Source organism: Microcaecilia unicolor, chromosome 4 (genome assembly GCF_901765095.1).
Source record: "Microcaecilia unicolor chromosome 4, aMicUni1.1, whole genome shotgun sequence".
NCBI lineage: Eukaryota > Metazoa > Chordata > Amphibia > Gymnophiona > Siphonopidae > Microcaecilia > Microcaecilia unicolor.
The window spans coordinates 19,233,799-19,252,960 of NC_044034.1; the positions used below are offsets into that span (position 1 = coordinate 19,233,799).

The window sequence follows — 19,162 nt, forward strand, 5'->3', positions numbered from 1 at the left end:
CCAAGTTTGATTTGTCCCTGCCTTTCTGTGCTCTGAGAAAGGCAGGGACAACTCAAACTCGGGTATACATATAAAGTATCACATACCATGTAAAATGAGTTTATCTTGTTGGGTAGACTAAATGGACCGTACAGGTCTTTATCTGCCGTCATTTACTATGTTACTCTTTGGGGTTCTACATGGAATGTTGCTACTAATTGGGATTCCAGAATCTTCAGAACTTTTAGTACAAGAACAGTGCTGGGCAGACTTACATTTTAAGGGGTTTCGATGTTAGCTTCAGAGCTTAGTAGAAGAACAGTGCTGGGCAGACTTCTACGGTCTGTGCCCTGAGAAAGGCAAGGACAAATCAAACTCGGGTATACATATAAAGTATCGCATACCATGTAAAATGAGTTTATCTTGTTGGGCAGACTGGATGGACCGTACAGGTCTTTATCTGCCATCTTTTACTATGTTACTCTTTGGGGTTCTACATGGAATGTTGCTACTCATTGGGATTCCGGAATCTTGTAACTCTTTAGGATTCCAGAATCTTCAGAACTTTTAGTACAAGAACAGTGCTGGGCAGACTTCTACGGTCTGTGCCCTGAGAAAGGCAAGGACAAATCAAACTCGGGTATAAAGTATCACATACCGTGTAAAATGAGCTTATCTTGTTGGGCAGACTGGATGGACCGTTCAGGTCTTTATCTGCCGTCATTTACTATGCTACTTTGTTACAACGTTACTATGATTTGCGCCCAAATTTGGGCAACTATTGTAGAATCTGGTGGGAAAAGACCAAAAAATGCTAAATGCTGCGGGTTGATTATTGTCCCTGGTTATTTATGGTGTTTGGAAATAAGAGGACTTTTTTTCATATTTAAATAAACTTGGGTTAATTGTTTGGATTAGGACACGGTTATGGGATGTATTAATACATATGGCATAGGGTGTTTGATGTTTTTTTTATTTCTGTAACCTGCCTTGAACCTACACTGGTAAAGCAGGCTCAAAATTATTCTCTGTTATTTCTTTTGAACCTTGCTAAGAGTCTTTTGGAAAAGCTGGATTCTAAGTTGAAAAAATGAATACATATTGGGCTGTTTCTGCAGTCCAGCTCTTTAAATGCACAGGCCTTTTCCCAGGGGGGGGGGGGGGGGGGGGTGTTCCTCTTACTCCAGACTGTCTTTCTGGTTTGTTTGTTTTTTTCTTTCAGCTAGGCACCATGAAAATAATGTCAATTATAAGTACAGCTCTGTGCATGCGGAGGGAAGGGGTACCAGGCAGAGCAAGGCTGAACTGACCATCTGATTCTGCACTCAGGAAGGCAGGATCCCTTAAATGGGAAAACAAGAAGCAACCCTCCTCCTTTTCCTCCAGCAGCTGCCAGCCTGAACTTTGTCTCAGACAGTTGCCTCGCCTCTCCTCTGCACACTGCTGCACCCAGAAGATGCACAAATTTCAATAAAACAACCACCAGGCAGGTAAGTCCGTGATTTTCAGTGATCGGCTGGAAGGGGGGGGGGGGGGTCTTTCTCGCAGCTGGTCTTGTACTTTCTTGATTAGATTTCTTTGGTCTGTTTTATCAACAGAAATCAAACAAAATAAAACATGGAAAAGAAAATAAGATGATACCTTTTTTATTGGACATAACTTAATACATTTCTTGATTAGCTTTCGAAGGTTGCCCTTCTTCCTCAGGGAAATAAGCAAATGTGGTAGCAGATAGTATATATAAGAGAAACATCAAAGCATTACTTTGACAGTCTGACAGAGTGGGGGTGGGTAGGAGGTATGCATGGGGACATCAAAGCATATCATTGATATTCTACTTTGGTCTGTTTTGAAAGAGTTTGATCTTCAGCTGCACAGAGGCCGTGAAATGTCACCTTAACGTAACAAACAGGTAGTGAAAATAAAAATGTCACTGTTCTTTTATAGTGTACATAATATTCCTTTCTCTAGCAGCCTGCTAAAACGTTTCTTAGCCAGCGAAGAAAAGGGTAGGGACCCTGGATCAGCTCCTGTACAACATTTGTCTCTTATTCAGGGAGGAGAAGCGGTCACTTAACTGAGACTTTCTAAAAATGTCATTTTCACATGTAAATGCTGGGTTTTCTCATGGAAATTGTGCATAAGGGCTTCCCAAATGACCCCTTAAGGCTGTTAAAATAACAGCACAGGCTGGTTACAGAGAACCAATGCAGATACCCCAGGGGCCAACTTTTCAAAACAACTGGGAGGGGGGGGGGGGTAGAATGCAACAGAAATGACCACAGTATTGAGGTTGTCTAAGCAGCTACTGTACCCGGGCAGAGCTGCAACCTATGGCTGCCACTGTCATTGTAAGTAGAACTGACATAAAGAGATGCATATTTACTGATATATATATATTTTTTTAATTTTATTTTGCTCATGCTTTTTCAGTAATAGTTCAAGTCCAGTTTCATTTAGGTACAGTAGATATTTCGCCCCCAGCCTTTGCAATCTAACTTCATAGCTGCAAATACATAAAACCAAGCAAATTTGAAGGTAAAATTCTTTTCACATTCCTTCACCATCTATGTAAATTGTATATAAGTGGAAACTCCCTAAGAGCCAGAAGATGCTGGCATGGAGCCCGCCTCTCTGTTTTTCAGAAGAAGAACCATCTGGTTGGATTGCTCTTTCCCATGAACCGGAGAATGGCTGCTGAACCCATCAGATTGTTATTTGCACATCAGTCCGTGGTCTGGTTGCTGCAAACGTGGCTTCTGCTTCCTTTATCTTCATTTTTACTGTAAGCTCCATTGTACTTTGCTAGTTATTATCATGTAAGAAAGCTACTTGTCTGTGAGTGAAGCATCACTTGATTGTGTAAAGATGTGAGGCTCTATATTTAACACGATTTAAATCATGCTACCTGGCCCAAACTCGGATATTTGTACTTGTCCCCTACCGGACTTGGCGAATGCTTTTACGGTACTATACAAGCCACATTGAGCCTGCAAATAGGTGGGAAAATGTGGGATACAAATGTAACAAATAATAATAATAATAATATTCAGCATCACTTTCCCAGATAGTGCCACTATATATCCAATCACTGGGTAAATCTCTCATATCCGCACCCTTCTCCTCCACCACTAACTCCAGACTCCAGACTCCGTTGCTTTTATCTTGCTGCACCATATGCCTGGAACAGACTTCCTGAGCCGGTACGTCAAGCCCCATCTCTGGCCGTCTTCAAATCTAAGCTAAAAGCCCACCTTTTTGATGCTGCTTTTAACTCCTAACCCTTGTTCACTTGTTCAGAACCCTTATTTTATCATCCTCACTTTAATATTCCCTTATCTCTTGTTTGCCCTGTTTGCCTCTCCTGATTAGATTGTAAGGTCTGTGGAGCAGGGACTGTCTCTTCATGTTCAAGTGTACAGCGGTGCGTACGTCTAGTAGCGCTATAGAAATGATAAGTAGTAGTGTTTGGGATTGCGGAATCTTGCTACTGTCTGGGATTCTGCACAGAATCTTGCTACTGTTTGGATTCCGGAATCTTGCTACTCTAGGATTCTGGAATCTTGCTACTCTCTGTCTTTATCCCTTATTTGTCATGTTTGTCTGTCCTAATTAGATTGTAAGCTCTGTGGAGCAGGGACTGTCTCTTCATGTTCAAGTGTACAGCGCTGCGTACATCTAGTAGCACTATAGAAATGATAAGCAGTAGTAGTAGTAGTAGGGGGGGGCAGGGCGGTAAGATTCCCCTGGGCCCAGCCTCCAAGGAGGGCCCGGCGCCAGGGTCTGTCTCTCTTCTGCTCCTGACAGGAGCAGGAGAGAGAAACTCCAGTGCTGGGCCCCCCTTAGAGGCTGGGGAGGAGCAGACACAGGGCTTCGGGGCCTCTGGTTTGGCTGGGGGGGGGTCCTCAAGCTCCGCTAGCAGAAACCTTCCTCCAGTGCTATTCTCTGCCGCATTGCCTGCCCTATGGCTGCTTTTCCCCCTCGCATCACGCATGTGTGGCGTGAGAGGGAAAGCAGCTGCAGAGTAAGCAATGCGGCAAAGAACAGCGCTGGAGGAAGAACCCCCGCGAGCCAAGGTATGTGGATTTGTGGTGGGGTTAGAGAGGTGGGACAAAATATGTCCCACTACTTTGGGCTCCGCCCCCCCCCCCATTTTTGTGGTCTGGCTACGCGGAGGTCTGGGGGTGGTGGTAGTGGCGGTCCTGGGGGAGGGGGCCCAGAGTAATGGCCTTGCGAGTGTGCATCAGAGATTCACTGAGTGTTTTGTTCTAGAATGAAAAAGGTGTGAATCGGATCTATTTAGCAACACTCCTTTTTCTGGAGCCATATGGTAACCCTAGCCTGAGGGGAGACTCAGTCTCTCAGCGGCCCTGCCAATCAGATGGCTGCAGCATTGCTCAGGTAGTGCAGGGGTGGATCTGATGTGGGCCCAGGAGTTTATTTATTTAAAAGATTTCTTAGCCACACAATCCCATAGCACTCGGCGGCAAACAAATTGACATCCATAATAAAAGTATATAAAACAAAACTATTTCAAAACTATGCCATTCACAAAAGATTTCACTGAAACAAATATGTTATTAAATTATGTTTAAACTCAGCGCAATTCTGTAAGCCTCTACTACTTAACATTTCTAGAGCGCTACTAGGGTTAAGCAGCGCTGTACAGTTTAACAAAAAGGACAGTCCCTGCTCAAAAGAGCTTACAATCTAATGGGCGAAATGTCAAGTTGGAGTTGTTTCCTGAATAGAGGTGTGGTGGTTAGGTGCCGAAGGCGACATTGAAGAGGTGGGCTTTGAGCAAGGCTTTGAAGATGGGTAGGGAGGGGGCCTGGCGTATGGGCTCAGGGAGTTTATTCCAGGCATGGGGTGAGGTGAGGCAGAATGGGCGGAGCCTGGAGTTGGCGGTGGTGGAGAAGGGTACTGAAAGGAGGGATTTGTCTTGAGAGCGGAGGTTACGAGTAGGAACGTAAGGGGAGATGAGGGAAGAGAGGTAGGGAGGGGCTGCAGATCGAGTGCATTTGTAGGTTAGGAGGAGAAGCTTGAACTGTATGCGGTAGCTGATCGGAAGCCAGTGAAGTGAGTATATTGGTCCAGGCGGAAGATAAGGCGTGCGGCAGAGTTCTGAACGGACTGAAGGGGGGATAGATGGCAAAGTGGGAGGCCAGTGAGGAGTAGGTTGCAGTAGTCAAGGCAAGAGATAATGAGAGAGTGGATGAGAGTTCAGGTGGTGTGCTCAGAGAGGAAAGGACCCCTCAATGAGGGTGGCAATTCGTTCCAAAGCTTTGGTCCCAAAATCTTAAACACTGAGGACCGGTTCTCCATAAGTCTATTCTGCTTGAAAGATGGACCTTCTAATAAATTTAAATTGACCGATCTAAACGCTCTAACAGGTTGGTAAATTTTCAAAGTTGAAACAATGATGGGTGAACCTAACTTGTTAAGGTCTTTGAACACCAGCAGCCATAAAATTGTGAAAGTGATTCTTCGTTGAATCGGCAGCCAGTGAAGCTCTCTCAAAATCGAAGTAACATGACAAGATTGTGGAAGACCCAAAACAACTCTCGCTGAAGAATTCTGAGCGATTTGCAAAGCTTTCGACCGATTCTTGTTCAAACCCATCAGCAGGCCAACATGGCATCACCGTACTCTGAGGGACAAAGAAAAGCTTGAAGCCTTCGTACTGTCTTCAGTGTCATAAAAACTCACTTTACCACACGCATAACCTGAAGAGAGGAATCAAAGAACACCCCCAGATTATGAACAGTATTCACAATCGGAATTTTAACATCATTAAACTGTTCGGGTACATCTCCACTTGAACGACTAGACAACAAAAATAATTTGAGTTTTTGTTATGTTAAGATTAAATGGTTCTAAATAACCATTGATTAATTGTGCTTAAACAAAGGATTTGCAGTTTATCCTCTGGCGATCTATCAATTGCAATCAAAAACTGAATATCATCTGAATATAATCTGAATGTCAAACCCACTGGCGATATTGAGTGTCGGTGCCTAGATAACTATCCGGGCATGTAGGACCCACAAAAATAAGGGTCATGACTAATGTTTCCTCTAAGGATTGGCCTGGGGTGCAAAAACTTTTTTTCTGTGTGAGTGACAATTTTTTAAAAACTAACAATTTTTTTAAAAACTTGTTTACATCGGGTTGTTTAAAGATTTAGTTTTATCATTTTTGTTTGAAAGAAGGGTCTGTATTTTTCTGTTAGGCGAGTCTATGACCACCAGTGGTTTTCCTTGGTCAGCTGCCACCCGGGGTGGATCGACGCTACGCATCTCCCCTCCTGTGTGCATTGCTCTTACCTCCTGGGTTGCTGGGAACAGTCGCATGGCTGTCGCCTCCGCCGGTTCCCTGCTCCCTCTGCCCCGGGACAGGAAGTAACATCAGAGGAAGCATGGAACCAGCGGAGCCAACAGCCACATGGCTGCTCCTGCACCCCCCTGCAGCGTGCACCCGGGGTGGACCGCCCCGCCCTCGGTACGCCACTGATGCCCACCATGCTGCTACATCTGTCACCATCTTCCCATCTGTGAAATTATTCATACAAGAGCTGTCTCCTTTAAAAAAAACCCCAGAACCTCATCCCCACCAAATAGTCCTTAAATCCCCTCCCACAACCCTCTACTCACTGTTGCCCCACAATTAAGTACTATCACGTAGTAACGTCCCCCTCCCCCCCAATCATCCAATCTCCCTATACCATAAATAGAAAAGTAAAATTCTCATGTATCAGGCAAGGCATTGAGGGAAGGCAGGGTCCAGAGCTTCCTGCCACCAGTCCTTAAGACAAGATCCTTCGGCACGCACGTACCCGGAAGCTGGAGTTGGCCAGCACCGAAGCAGCTGCAGAGACACAGACTACTGCCCTGAGGAAGGTCGCAGGACCCGACAGGAAGGCTTGTCCGGGTTTAAAGATGGATACCGATTCTTAAGTTTACTTTCATAGCATTTTTTCTCATGGGTTAGGTTTGGTGTCCCGACTTTCCAGGTGTGTCGGGGGAGGGACGTGATAGTTTGTGAGCGACCATGTAAAAAATGTGATCGACGCTCTTGAAATGTATGAGCGATCGCTCACGTGCTCACCTTAGAGGGAACGCTGGTCCTGACTTGCTCAGATATGGTCACACCTCTCCTTAAGAAGCCTTCACTTGACCCTACTTGTCCCTCTAATTACCGACCCATCTCCCTCCTTCCTTTTCTCTCCAAATTACTTAAGCGTGCTGTTCACCGCCGCTGCCTTGAGTTTCTCTCCTCACATGCTATTCTTGACCCACTACAATCTGGTTTTCGCCCTCTCCACTCAACCGAAACTGCGCTTACTAAAGTCTCCAATGACCTATTACTGGCTAAATCCAGAGGTCAATATTCCATCCTCATTCTTCTTGATCTTTCCGCTGCTTTTGACACTGTCGATCACAGCATACTTCTCGATACCCTGTCCTCACTTGGATTCCAGGGCTCTGTCCTCTCCTGGTTCTCTTCCTACCTCTCCCTCCGCACCTTTAGTGTTCACTCTGGTGGATCCTACTTCTATCCCTCTGCATGTCAGTGTACCTCAGGGTTCTGTTCTTGGTCCCCTCCTCTTTTCTATCTACACTTCTTCCCTTGGTTCATTAATCTCATCCCATGGCTTTTCCTACCATCTCTATGCTGATGACTCACAAATCTACCTTTCTACCCCTGATATCTCACCTTGCATCCAAACCAAAGTTTCAGCGTGCTTGTCTGACATTGCTGTCTGGATGTCTCAACGCCACCTGAAATTAAATATGACCAAAACCGAGCTTCTCATTTTCCCCTCCAAACCCACATCCCCGCTCCCCCCGTTTTCTATTTCTGTTGATGGCTCTCTCATTCTCCCTGTCTCCTCAGCTCGAAACCTTGGGGTCATCTTTGACTCTTCTCTCTCCTTCTCTGCTCATATCCAGCAGATCGCCAAGACCTGTCGTTTCTTTCTTTACAACATCCGTAAAATCCGCCCCTTTCTTTCTGAGCACTCTACCAAAACCCTCATCCACACCCTTGTCACCTCTCGTTTAGACTACTGCAATCTGCTTCTTGCTGGCCTCCCACTTAGTCACCTCTCCCCTCTCCAGTCGGTTCAAAGCTCTGCTGCCCGTCTCGTCTTCCGCCAGGGTCGCTTTACTCATACTACCCCTCTCCTCAAGACCCTTCACTGGCTCCCTATCCGTTTTCGCATCCTGTTCAAACTTCTTCTACTAACCTATAAATGTACTCACTCTGCTGATCCCCAGTATCTCTCCACACTCGTCCTTCCCTACACCCCTTCCCATGCACTCCGCTCCATGGATAAATCCTTCTTATCTGTTCCCTTTTCCACTACTGCCAACTCCAGACTTCGCGCCTTCTGTCTCGCTGCACCCTACGCCTAGAATAAACTTCCTGAGCCCCTACGTCCTGCCCCATCCTTGGCCACCTTTAAATCTAGACTGAAAGCCCACCTCTTTAACATTGCTTTTGACTCGTAAACACTTGTAACCACTCACCTCCACCTACCCTCCTCTCTTCCTTCCCGTTCACATTAATTGATTTGATTTGCTTACTTTATTTATTTTTTGTCTATTAGATTGTAAGCTCTTTGAGCAGGGACTGTCTTTCTTCTATGTTTGTGCAGCGCTGCGTACGCCTTGTAGCGCTATAGAAATGCTAAATAGTAGTAGTAGTAGTCTCTTGTAACCAGAGCTAATATTGTGATGTCATAATGCCTCAGGCCACCAATAACAGCCAACCTCATCAGTGATGTCACAATGGCTAGATTGTCCTATACTTGGCTCACTTTTATTACATAGCTCTTTGAGCAGGGACTGTCTTTCTTCTATGTTTGTGCAGCGCTGCGTACGCCTTGTAGCGCTATTGAAATGCTAAATAGTAGTAGTAGTAGTAGTAGTAGATATCAATATCAGCTGGCACCCAGATATCTTTCAGCTGTCACAGATGTGGCAGCAGCAGAGCAGCTTGTTCACCATCCCCCTGATTCTATAAAGGTCGCAAAAATTGCACGCGCAAATTTAGGCACGGTTCCAATTTGCTTGTGCATTTTAATTGAATAACAAGCCAATTAGTGCCAATAACTGGCTTTTTAACAAGCAATTATTGGCACGAATTAGATTTAATTGGGTGTTATATACGTAAAGTTAGACACGGGATCCGTGCCTAAAATTTACGTGCGGACCAAAAAAATGGGGTATGGAAAGGGGACAGTCATGGGCATTTTGGGGTGAAATAGGGGCGTGGTTTTGAGTTACGTGCATAATTACAGAATAGGGGTGCTCCGCGTGTAAATTTAGGTGCAGGGCATTTGAACCACATTTTCGTTGGTGCAAATGGTCATGCCTACATTTACGCACGACCGTAACGCTTAAGCACTATTCTATAAACTGCGCCAAACTTTAGGCACAGCTTATAGAATACTGCTTAAGTGGTTTTTTTGTGCCGTTTATTTATTTATTTATTTTTATTTATTTGTTACATTTTATCCCACATTCTCCCACCTATTTGCAGGCTCAATGTGGCTTACATAGTACCGGAGGCATTCGCCAAGAACGGTAGGGGAACAAATACAAGGTGGTATTGTTTACCGAATGTAGCCCCATATGAAAAAGATTTAAGTCAGCCACATAAAAACAGGAAGGATTGACAGATTGCCATTGCAGTGTTGGTCCCCAGTACAAAGTAGGGGACAGGGCATGGCTGTCAAATACAAACATTCAGCTCTTGCTATCTACCTCCAAATTGGGCCAAAAATACATTGGCTGTTAAAAAGTACAAGAAATGCTTGTTACCATTTGCATAAAATTACCACCCTCCCTTCACATCCCTAATGTATTTCATGTGTCTCTGATTAAGCCAGTGCACAACTTTAGGATAGGGACATTACCCCCAGGCCAGTCATTGTAACATAGTAGATGACGGCAGAGAAAGACCTGTACGGTCAATCCAGTCTGCCCAACAAGGTAAACTCATATGTGCTACTTTTTGTGTATACCTGACCTTGATTTGTATCTGTCATTTTCAGGGCACAGACTGTAGAAGTCTGCCCAGCACTAGCCCCGCCTCCAAGCACTAGCCCCACCTCCCACCACCGGCTCTGCCACCCAATCTCGGCTAAGCTTCTGAGGATCCATTCCTTCTGAACAGGATTCCTTTATGTTTATCCCACGCATTTTTAATTCCATTACCGTTTTCATCTCCACCACCTCCCACGGGAGGGCATTCCAAGTATCCACCACTCTCTCCATGAAAAAATACTTCCTGACATTTTTCTTGAGTCTGCCCCCCTTCAATCTCATTTCATGTTCTACCACCGTCCCATCTACGGAAAAGGTTAGTTTCCGGATTAATACCTTTCAAATATTTGAACGTCTGTATCATATCACCCCTGTTTCTCCTTTCCTCCAGGGTATACATGTTCAGGTCAGCATGTCTCTCCTCATATGACTTGTAATGCAAATCCCATACCATTTTTGTAGCTTTTCTTTGCACCGCTTCAATTCTTTTTACTTCCTTAACAAGATACGGCCTCCAAAACTGAACACAATACTCCAGGTGGGGCCTCACCACAACTTACACAGGGAATCCTGAACATGAGATTCAAATTATTTTAGCCTCTTGACACTTCCAAGGCAAATTACAATATTTAGTACACTTGAAAAGATATGAGCCAGAAGAAAAATCCTGGGTTGATGCTACCTTGCCCATGTCAATCAACTTGCTCATTAATCTCATGACCATAATCCTATGATGGCTCCCTGCAGACAAGGAGCTACTGTCACACACTTACCTCTCAGGAGCCAGGCCAGCTCCTTTGAGCATGGACTGTCCTTCTTTGTTAAACTGTACAGCACTGCGTAACCCTAGTAGCGCTATAGAAATGTTAGGTAGTAGTAGTAGGCCCTGCATAGGAAGTGAGCTCAGGCCTCTTACTATCTCTTACATTGTTACTGGTCTCAGCTTTGTTATGTGACACTACATGATTGACCCTTCTGAATAATGATTGGCATCCCTGTGTAACCTACATAACCCTGGAATTCCCAACTATCCTCAGATAGGTCTCTCTTGAGAGCTCCAAATTCCTTCTTCTCTGACTTGTAGAGCCTTAACTTCTAGTTGCTGTTCAGATTTAGTTCTACACCTCCTTCTTCTCCTGCCCCAAAGTCAGCTGTCCAGCCTTTTCTGCTGCTGTCCTGCCATGCAGTCCGTTTGATTGCTGTTTCTTATCTGGGGTGTGTTTGAGTATGTGTTATATTTATTCTCTTTCCTATTTTATTATAAGGCATTCCTTTCTGACATGTTGTTTTTTTTTCAGTTGTAAACCACTCTGCTATGGGTATAGTAAATTCTAGTAAGCCATAAAATATAACACCCTGCTTCAAATCCTGGCAGCTTCTGAGGACTGGAGGGCTCAACCCAAAGGCAGGTCAAGCTTCGCTTCCTAAGAGGCCAGTATTCCCCTAGAGTGAACCTGACCATGACATCATCCATTATGTTGCTGTATAATTCCAGAATTCTCTTCATTATCATTACTGTTCTTATTACCCTCCACTGCTGCAGACAGCTTTCCGCCTCCGACCTGGCAGTGCTGATTCCACATTAGATCCTTCTGGGGTAATACATTTTTTCTGTTTGGCTGTGCTGTCCCTGGCTCCCTCCCTCCTCTTTACAGGCTTTTAATTTCTTCACATCCATGAATTCCCTTTTCTTCTTCCTATCTTTCACATGCCCAAGGGTCGTCTTTTTTTAATATTGCCATATTGAGCTCAGCTTGGTGGTGTATTTTTAATTTACCTTGTCCATCAAACTTTTAAAGAGACTTAACAGCAGGGCTTTTTTTGAGGGGGTAACATAGTAACATAGTAGATGACGGCAGAAAAAGACCTGCATGGTCCATCCAGTCTGCCCAAGACAAACTCATATGTGTATACCTTACCTTGAATTTGTACCTGTCCTTTTCAGGGCACAGACCATATAAGTCTGCCCAGCAGTATTTCCCGCCTCCCAACCACCAGTCCCGCCTCCCATCACCGGCTCTGGTACAGACCGTATAAGTCTGCCCTCCCCTATCCTCGCCTCCCAACCACCACCCCCTCTTCCCCCCAACTGCTCCGCCACCCAATTTCAGCTAAGCTTCTGAGGATCCATTCCTTCTGCACAGGATTCCTCTATGCATATCCCACGCATGTTTGAACTCCGTTACCGTTTTCATCTCCACCACCTCCCGCGGGAGGGCATTCCAAGCGTCCACCACCCTCTCCATGAAAAAATACTTCCTGATATCTTTCCTGAGTCTGCCCCCCTTCAATCTCATTTCATGTCCTCTCGTTCTACCGCCTTCCCATCTCCGGAAAAGATTCGTTTGCGGATTAATACCTTTCAAATATTTGAATGTCTGTATCATATCACCCCTGTTCCTCCTTTCCTCCAGGGTGTACATGTTCAGGTCAGCAAGCCTCTCTTCACATACGTCTTGGAACGTAAATCCCATACCATCCTCGTAGCTTTTCTTTGCACTGCTTCCATTTTTTTAACATCCTTCGCAAGATACGGCCTCCAAAACTGAACACAATACTCCAGGTGGGGCCTCACCAACATCTTATACAGGGGCATTAAAACCTCCTTTCTTCTGCTGGTCACTCCTCTCTCTATACAGCCTAGCAATCTTCTAGCTACTGCCACCGCCTTGTCACACTGTTTCGTCGCCTTCAGGTCCTCAGATACTATCACCCCAAGATCCCTCTCCCCATCCGTGCCTATCAGACTCTCCCCGCCTAACACATACGTCTCCCTTGGATTTCTACTCCCTAAGTGCATCACTTTGCATTTCTTCGCATTGAATTTTAATTGCCAAACGTTAGACCATTCTTCTAGCTTCTTCAGATCTTTTTTCATGTTTTCCACACCCTCCAGGGTGTCCACTCTGTTGGAAATCTTTGTGTCATCCGCAAAAAGGCAAACTTTACCTTGTAACCCTTCGGCAATGTCACTCACAAATATATTGAACAGAATCGGCCCCAGCACCGATCCCTGAGGCACTCCACTACTCACCTTTCCCTCCTCCGAGCGAACTCCATTCACCACCACCCTCTGGCGTCTGTCCGTCAACCAGTTCCTAATCCAGTTCACCACTTCGGGTCCTATCTTCAGGCCGTCTAGTTTATTTAAGAGCCTCCTGTGGGGAACTGTGTCGAAAGCCTTGCTGAAATCTAAGTAGATGACGTCCATAGCACGTCCTTGATTTAATTCTCCTGTCACCCAGTCAAAGAATTCAATGAGATTCGTTTGGCATGATTTCCCTTTGGTGAAACCATGTTGTCTCGGATCTTGCAACTTATTGGCTTCCAGGAAATTCACTATCCTTTCCTTCAGCATGGCTTCCATTACTTTTCCAATAACCGAAGTGAAGCTTACCGGCCTGTAGTTTCCAGCTTCTTCCCTATCACCACTTTTGTGAAGAGGGACCACCTCCGCCGTTCTCCAATCCCTCGGAACCTCTCCCGTCTCCAAGGATTTATTAAACAAGTCTTTAAGAGGACCTGCCAGAACCTCTCTGAGCTCCCTCAGTATTCTGGGGTGGATCCCGTCCGGCCCCATGGCTTTGTCCACCTTTAGCTTTCCAAGTTGTTGATACACACTCTCTTCTGTGAACGGCGCTCTATCCACCTCATTTTCAGGTGTACTTTTGCCAGTCCCTCTCGGTCCTTCCCCAGGGTTTTCTTCAGTGAAAACAGAACAAAAGTATCTATTTAGCAAATTGGCTTTTTCTTCATCATTTTCTACATAGCGTTTTGTTGTATCTTTTAGTCTCACAATTCCCTTTATAGTCTTTCTCCTTTCACTAATATACCTGAGGAAGTTTTTGTCTCCTCTCCTTACATTTCTAGCCATTTGTTCTTGGGGGTACTGAGTGCCGGCACCTTTTCCATTGTGTGCTAAAATTGACTCATGGACCCCAAGTTTTAATGAAAGAGCTCAGGCTCTACACACCAATTCTGCCTTGCCATAGATTCTGTGACTGGTTGCAGGGTCCTGGCTATTGTGGGGTGGGTCCGTCAGTGATCACCCCCACCCCTGAAGAGTTGCCTAGCATTTGAGTACTGGCACCTTTTTTGCTAGAAAAATCACACTTCTTAACAGAGAACAGAAGCAGGCAATGAGAGAAGTATTTTTCATAAAACATAATGCTAAGGAAGTCAGGAGTCCAATCTTTCTAATCTGAGAACGGTTGATATTTACAGGAAGTGCCCTGGCGTATGACACTAAATAGATCTGGTATGTCCTGGTACTCAGGAGAATTACAGTGAATAATTGTAGCAGCAAAGAGTCTGGTGCTGGATGGCACCCCATCTAGTGTTCTCTGTTTTTGGTTACCTCTCCTGGCACAAATGGGTCAGTTTTCAAAAGTTGTTCAGTGCCTAAATTTAGCGTTTGAATTTAAGGAGAGTTTCAGCCACAAAGAAGAACCTCATTTTTTTAATATTGGGTGTTTGGTCTCTTTTTATAACCTTTGTGAGATCTGAAGAAAAACAGAGCCTGATTTATTAAGATATTTTCCACACTGAAAAGACAAACCTTAATTAAACAAGCCAATAAGCATAATAAAAATCATTATAGTCTAAGAGAATCCGGTGGACAGAGAGGGTACGCCAAAGAAACCATTTAAAAAATTCTCACCAGAGGCCTTTTCTTCATATACTTAAGTACTTTTAAACATCATCTCTAATTAAGATCTCATGGGCCGATGCTCAGAACTCCTGCGGTAAGCCAACAGCACAGAAACCATACCACTGGAATAGCGCAGAACCCTAGTTCGCCAATGCTTAAAGGAAATTAAATTTTATTTCTACATTGGACGCCTAACACCTTAGTGGTCTATTAAAAATTAAATTTAAAAAACGGGAACTTATCTGTATCAAAGTATGTTACCTTATCGCTTCACAACTGATTTCAACGCGTTTCAAGGGGAGGCCAATCAGTTGTGAAGCGATAAGATAACATACTTTGATACAGATAAGTTCATGTTTTTAGATTGTAAGCTCGCTTGAGCAGGGACTGTCTCTTCTTCATGTTCAATTGTGAAGCGCTGCGTACGACTAGTAGCGCTATAGAAATGAGTTGTAGTAGTAGCAATAGCACATACAGAAAATTAAGAGACCCGATGAAAGAAGTGCTATACCACTTGGCAAAGAAATGTATTGCCTAAAAAAAGTGGTTTTTGCTGAGGGCTCTCTTTCTCTCTCTCTCACACACACACACACACACACACACATATCTATATCTATCTATCTATCTATATACAAAAAAGCAATTAATATTATTGTTTTGTACACAATAGGAGACATCTGGATCTGTATTGCAATTAGCCAGGGTTATAAGCAGATAACGAGTCTTGGTTTTTTGCTCTTGAGTTTCTCACGGTACCATAGACTCAGGGATTTGTTTTGAGAAATACATATATTCCTATGGGCATCTCTAGCGTTTAGCATGTGCTAGAAATGCTACCGTGCCTTTGTAAAACACCCTCTAAATGCAGCCCATCAGATCTCACGGTAGGCGGGAAACACAAAGTCATAGTGGTCATGGTAAGACTGACGTACAAAAAAATCTAATGTTCTCACCTGCGACTTACTTTTCTTCCTCTTCCTCTTATTTTTCAGAGAGTGTAAACACATGGCCTTATTCAGCCTCTCCACATACCCAAGGTCTAAGCCTGTAGAACAGCGACGTGGTACTTGGTCTATGTTTTAATGCTGTCATCATACAACTGTTTAGGTTTTATTGGCTAGGACCGCTGGGTCCACCACAGCATTTCACACTACACCTGGCCAGTATTTTGCATGTGCAACCTGCTTGTTCACTATACTGCACCAGGTCACTGGGCGAGCATGCCATCTCAATCAACTAGAGAGTCACTGAGTGATGGTGATATTTTGTGAAACTCAATAAACCACCCAGGGCACTCGTTTGAAGGTGTTTATTGTGGGGCCACAGATTAATAGCAGCTGCTAATCAAGCTCTAGAAAATGTATTTACACTTACAGCAGAAGCTCAAGTACGTTCTAACATTTTATATTCTGTTTTTTTTTTTTCAAGTGATAATGACGTCCAGCGTGGCCACATCTGCAGTGCCTGAGAGGACCAAGCTTTTTAAGCTGGAGTTGGACGGAATCACGTACAGGATCCCTGCACTGGTCTACATTGAAACTGAAAAAACCTTTGTAGCCTTTGCCGAAAGGCACAGGAAAGTGAAAGATAAGGATGTGACAGACCTGGTGATGAAGCGCGGCTTCTACAGAAACGGTTATGTCGAGGTACCGCTAACTAAAGCAACAGTGATCTCTGATTGTGGTTTAGAAAATGTGTTATTTCAATTAAAGAATAATGGATGGGGGATTGAGCTGAACCATAATCATTACCACTTGGGGTACAGGTGACATCATTTGGAAGTTGAAGTTTTGGCTCTTATGTGGCCCAGCAATTCTTTCCTGGAGGAGGAGTAGGCCTAATGGTTAGTGCAGCGGACTTTGATCCTGGGGAATTGTGTTTAATTCCAACTGCAGCTCCTTGTGACTCTGGGCAAAGTCACTTAACCCTCCATTACCCCTGGTACAAAATAAGTACCTGAATATATGTAAACCGCTTTGAATGTAGTTGCAAAAACCTCAGAAAGGCGGTATATCAAGTCCCATTTCCCTTTCCCCCTTTCCCTTATGACATCACAATATCAGAAGTGAGCCAAGTATCGGGCAATCAAGCCATTGTGACATCACTGATGAGGTTGGCTCTTATTGGTGGAATGAGTGGAGGAGTTGCCTAGTGGTTAGTGCAGCGGACTTTGATCCTGGGGAACTGAGTTCGATTCCCACTGCAGCTCCTTGTGACTCTGGGCAAGTCACTTAACCGTCCATTTCCCCAGGTACAAATAAGTACCTGTATATACTATGTAACTGTTTTGAATGTAGTTGCAAAAACCACAGAAAGGCGGGATATCAAGTCCCATTCCCTTCCTACTCCATTAGGACATTCACCTCAGGCAGGACCAGCCTTTATTTGCAACTACTCAGATTTTATTCTTTTGTTTTCTATCTCTCCCCAGCCATCACAGCCACCGTCGTTGGTCAAGGGCCTCAAACCATAGCATTCCTAGAATTTATACGCAGTGTTTCAGACTAAATGGTCTAGTCTGCCAAATCATAACTTGTACTGCTGTCACCAAATTACTGATCTGGTCTAGCCCAGTCTTCTATTTTGTAAAATCTAGTATAGTAACGAGTTAGATACAGGGCCTTCCTTGCACTGAGAGGGAGAGAAAGATACAAAGAATGCCAATGTGCTTAAGTAAACTAGATCAGGTCAAGCACTAATGCTTTAGCAATCTCAGTTTGGGAAATGTATACTTTTGTTTACTATAACTCAAATTGTGCTTTCTTGTGTTTCTCAGTGGGAAGGCACCCAAACGTTACATCATGCAGCCATGAAGGACTGTCGCACCAAGAATCCTTGCCCGGTATATGAGGACAGTTATAAAGTGCTATTTCTGTTTTTCAACTGCATACCTAATAAGATTTCCGAGAACCAACAGAAATGTAGGGGCAACTCTACTCAGCTGTGCTACGTGTACAGTAACGACTATGGAGTAACCTGGAGCCTCCCCATTGACTTGACAAATATGGTTAGCAAAGCTTTTCCTAAGCTGGTTACTTTTTCTGTGGGGCCTGGGCACGGTATCCAGATGCAGTCCGGCAAACTTATTTTACCTGCTTATGCTCATGTTGCAAAGTACATGTGCCTGTGTATCTTCCCATGCTACGCCCAATCAAGGTCTTTTTACATTTTCAGTGAAGATTGTGGAAAGACTTGGCACGTATCCAAGGGCATCCAGAAGTTTGAGACCTCAGAGTGCCAAGTGGCAGAAATTGTCAGTAAGGATGGCGAGAGCATGATATACTGCAATGCACGAAGCACAGGCAAAAGCCGGATAGAAGCACTGGGCCAAGTAGTTGGGGCAGAATTCCAGTATGTAGAGAAAAGTAAGAAACTGAAGGAAACAAACACCGGATGCCATGGGAGTGTGATCAGTTTCCTCGGCAAGGAAAAACCAAATCAGGACCCCAAATGTTGGCTGTTATATTCTCATCCCACCACAAAAGATCAACAAGATTTAGGGGTCTGGTTTAACATATCTCCCGAGCGGTCCAAGGGCTGGTCCACGCCTCATATCATTTACCAAGGCCCCAGTGGTTACTCTGACCTGGCTCACTGCAAAGACCCAGACATATTTGCCATCATATTTGAGTGTGGCAGTCAAACGGAGTATGAAGAGATTAGTTTTTGCCTTTTTACACTAAAGGATGTTATGGAAAATGCAAAAAAGAAGAAAGGCTTTTTTGCAAGACTCTGGAAATGATTTATTTTTTAAAAAGTGCATCGTAAGATATTTTTTGAGTGTCCATAATTCTGCCATTTTTATGAATCCTTTGGCACTGATGGAAGATTTAGTGGGGAGCAACTAAGATGTGGATCTTTGGTAAAAGCACAGAAATTAGCCATCAGGATCCTGTCACTCCCACTGATATATAGGATTCTGGGAAGTCACTACTTTCGCTTCCATCCCCATCATTATCCACCCGCTTGCCAACATCACTTGCTCTACAGACTTCAATAAGGTCTCCATCTTTAATACTGCATTTAATCTATTTTAATGTTCTATGTAATGCAGATAAAAATAAAATGTTATTTTGTCATGCTGAGTATCTTGTACTTTTGCTTTGTTCAGACCACACTGTGGTGTCCTAACACATTCAAGCAAAGAGACTGCAGGAGAGGCACATGGGGACACCCTGCTAACTATCGTCACAAACCCATGCTCTCCCAAGGCTTTTGCCCATAACCCATAAATGCAACAAAGTTGTCAATTTAAATGTAGGCATTGGTTCTCTAAGTTTTACAGCACATTAAAAGGCATATTGGGATATCATGAGGGATTGTCTGTTAGTAATGTTCCAAATTTTCATCTACATACAAATCTTCCTCATCCCACCCCAACCCCTTGGCAACCAATAAGACCATCATGCACTTCTAGCAATGATCTGTCTCCTATTGTAGAAGAAACAAGATCCTACAAGTACACCAGAAACTAGCAAAA

The 19,162-nt window shown here is 44.2% G+C and overlaps 1 protein-coding gene across 2 annotated transcripts; it reads left to right on the forward strand.

The window, feature by feature from the left end:
• The first annotated feature begins 1,335 nt into the window (after nt 1–1,335).
• Nucleotides 1,336–18,767, forward strand: LOC115468355 (sialidase-3-like). Of its 2 annotated transcripts, XM_030199999.1 has the most exons (4): nt 1,336–1,469; nt 15,675–15,745; nt 16,111–16,328; nt 17,459–18,767. In XM_030199999.1, exons 2-4 carry the CDS (start codon nt 15,688–15,690, stop codon nt 18,422–18,424), a joined length of 1,242 nt encoding a protein of 413 aa, XP_030055859.1. In that variant the 5' UTR covers nt 1,336–1,469; nt 15,675–15,687; the 3' UTR covers nt 18,425–18,767. The 2 variants fall into 2 exon arrangements, with proteins under 2 accessions (XP_030055859.1, XP_030055860.1); XM_030200000.1 differs by lacking the exon at nt 15,675–15,745.
• Nucleotides 18,768–19,162: the final 395 nt, after the last annotated feature.

What these genes read in the sequence shown, in the direction of transcription:
- LOC115468355 (XM_030199999.1), top strand. Translation starts at nt 15,688, where the DNA reads ATGGCCTTATTCAGCCTCTCCACATACCCAAGGTCTAAGCCTGTAGAA. An exon ending in GCCTGTAGAACAGCGACGTG is followed by an intron (nt 15,746 to 16,110) that starts GTACTTGGTCTA and finishes TTTTTTTTCAAG; the next exon opens with TGATAATGACGTCCAGCGTG. An exon ending in ACAGAAACGGTTATGTCGAG is followed by an intron (nt 16,329 to 17,458) that starts GTACCGCTAACT and finishes TGTGTTTCTCAG; the next exon opens with TGGGAAGGCACCCAAACGTT.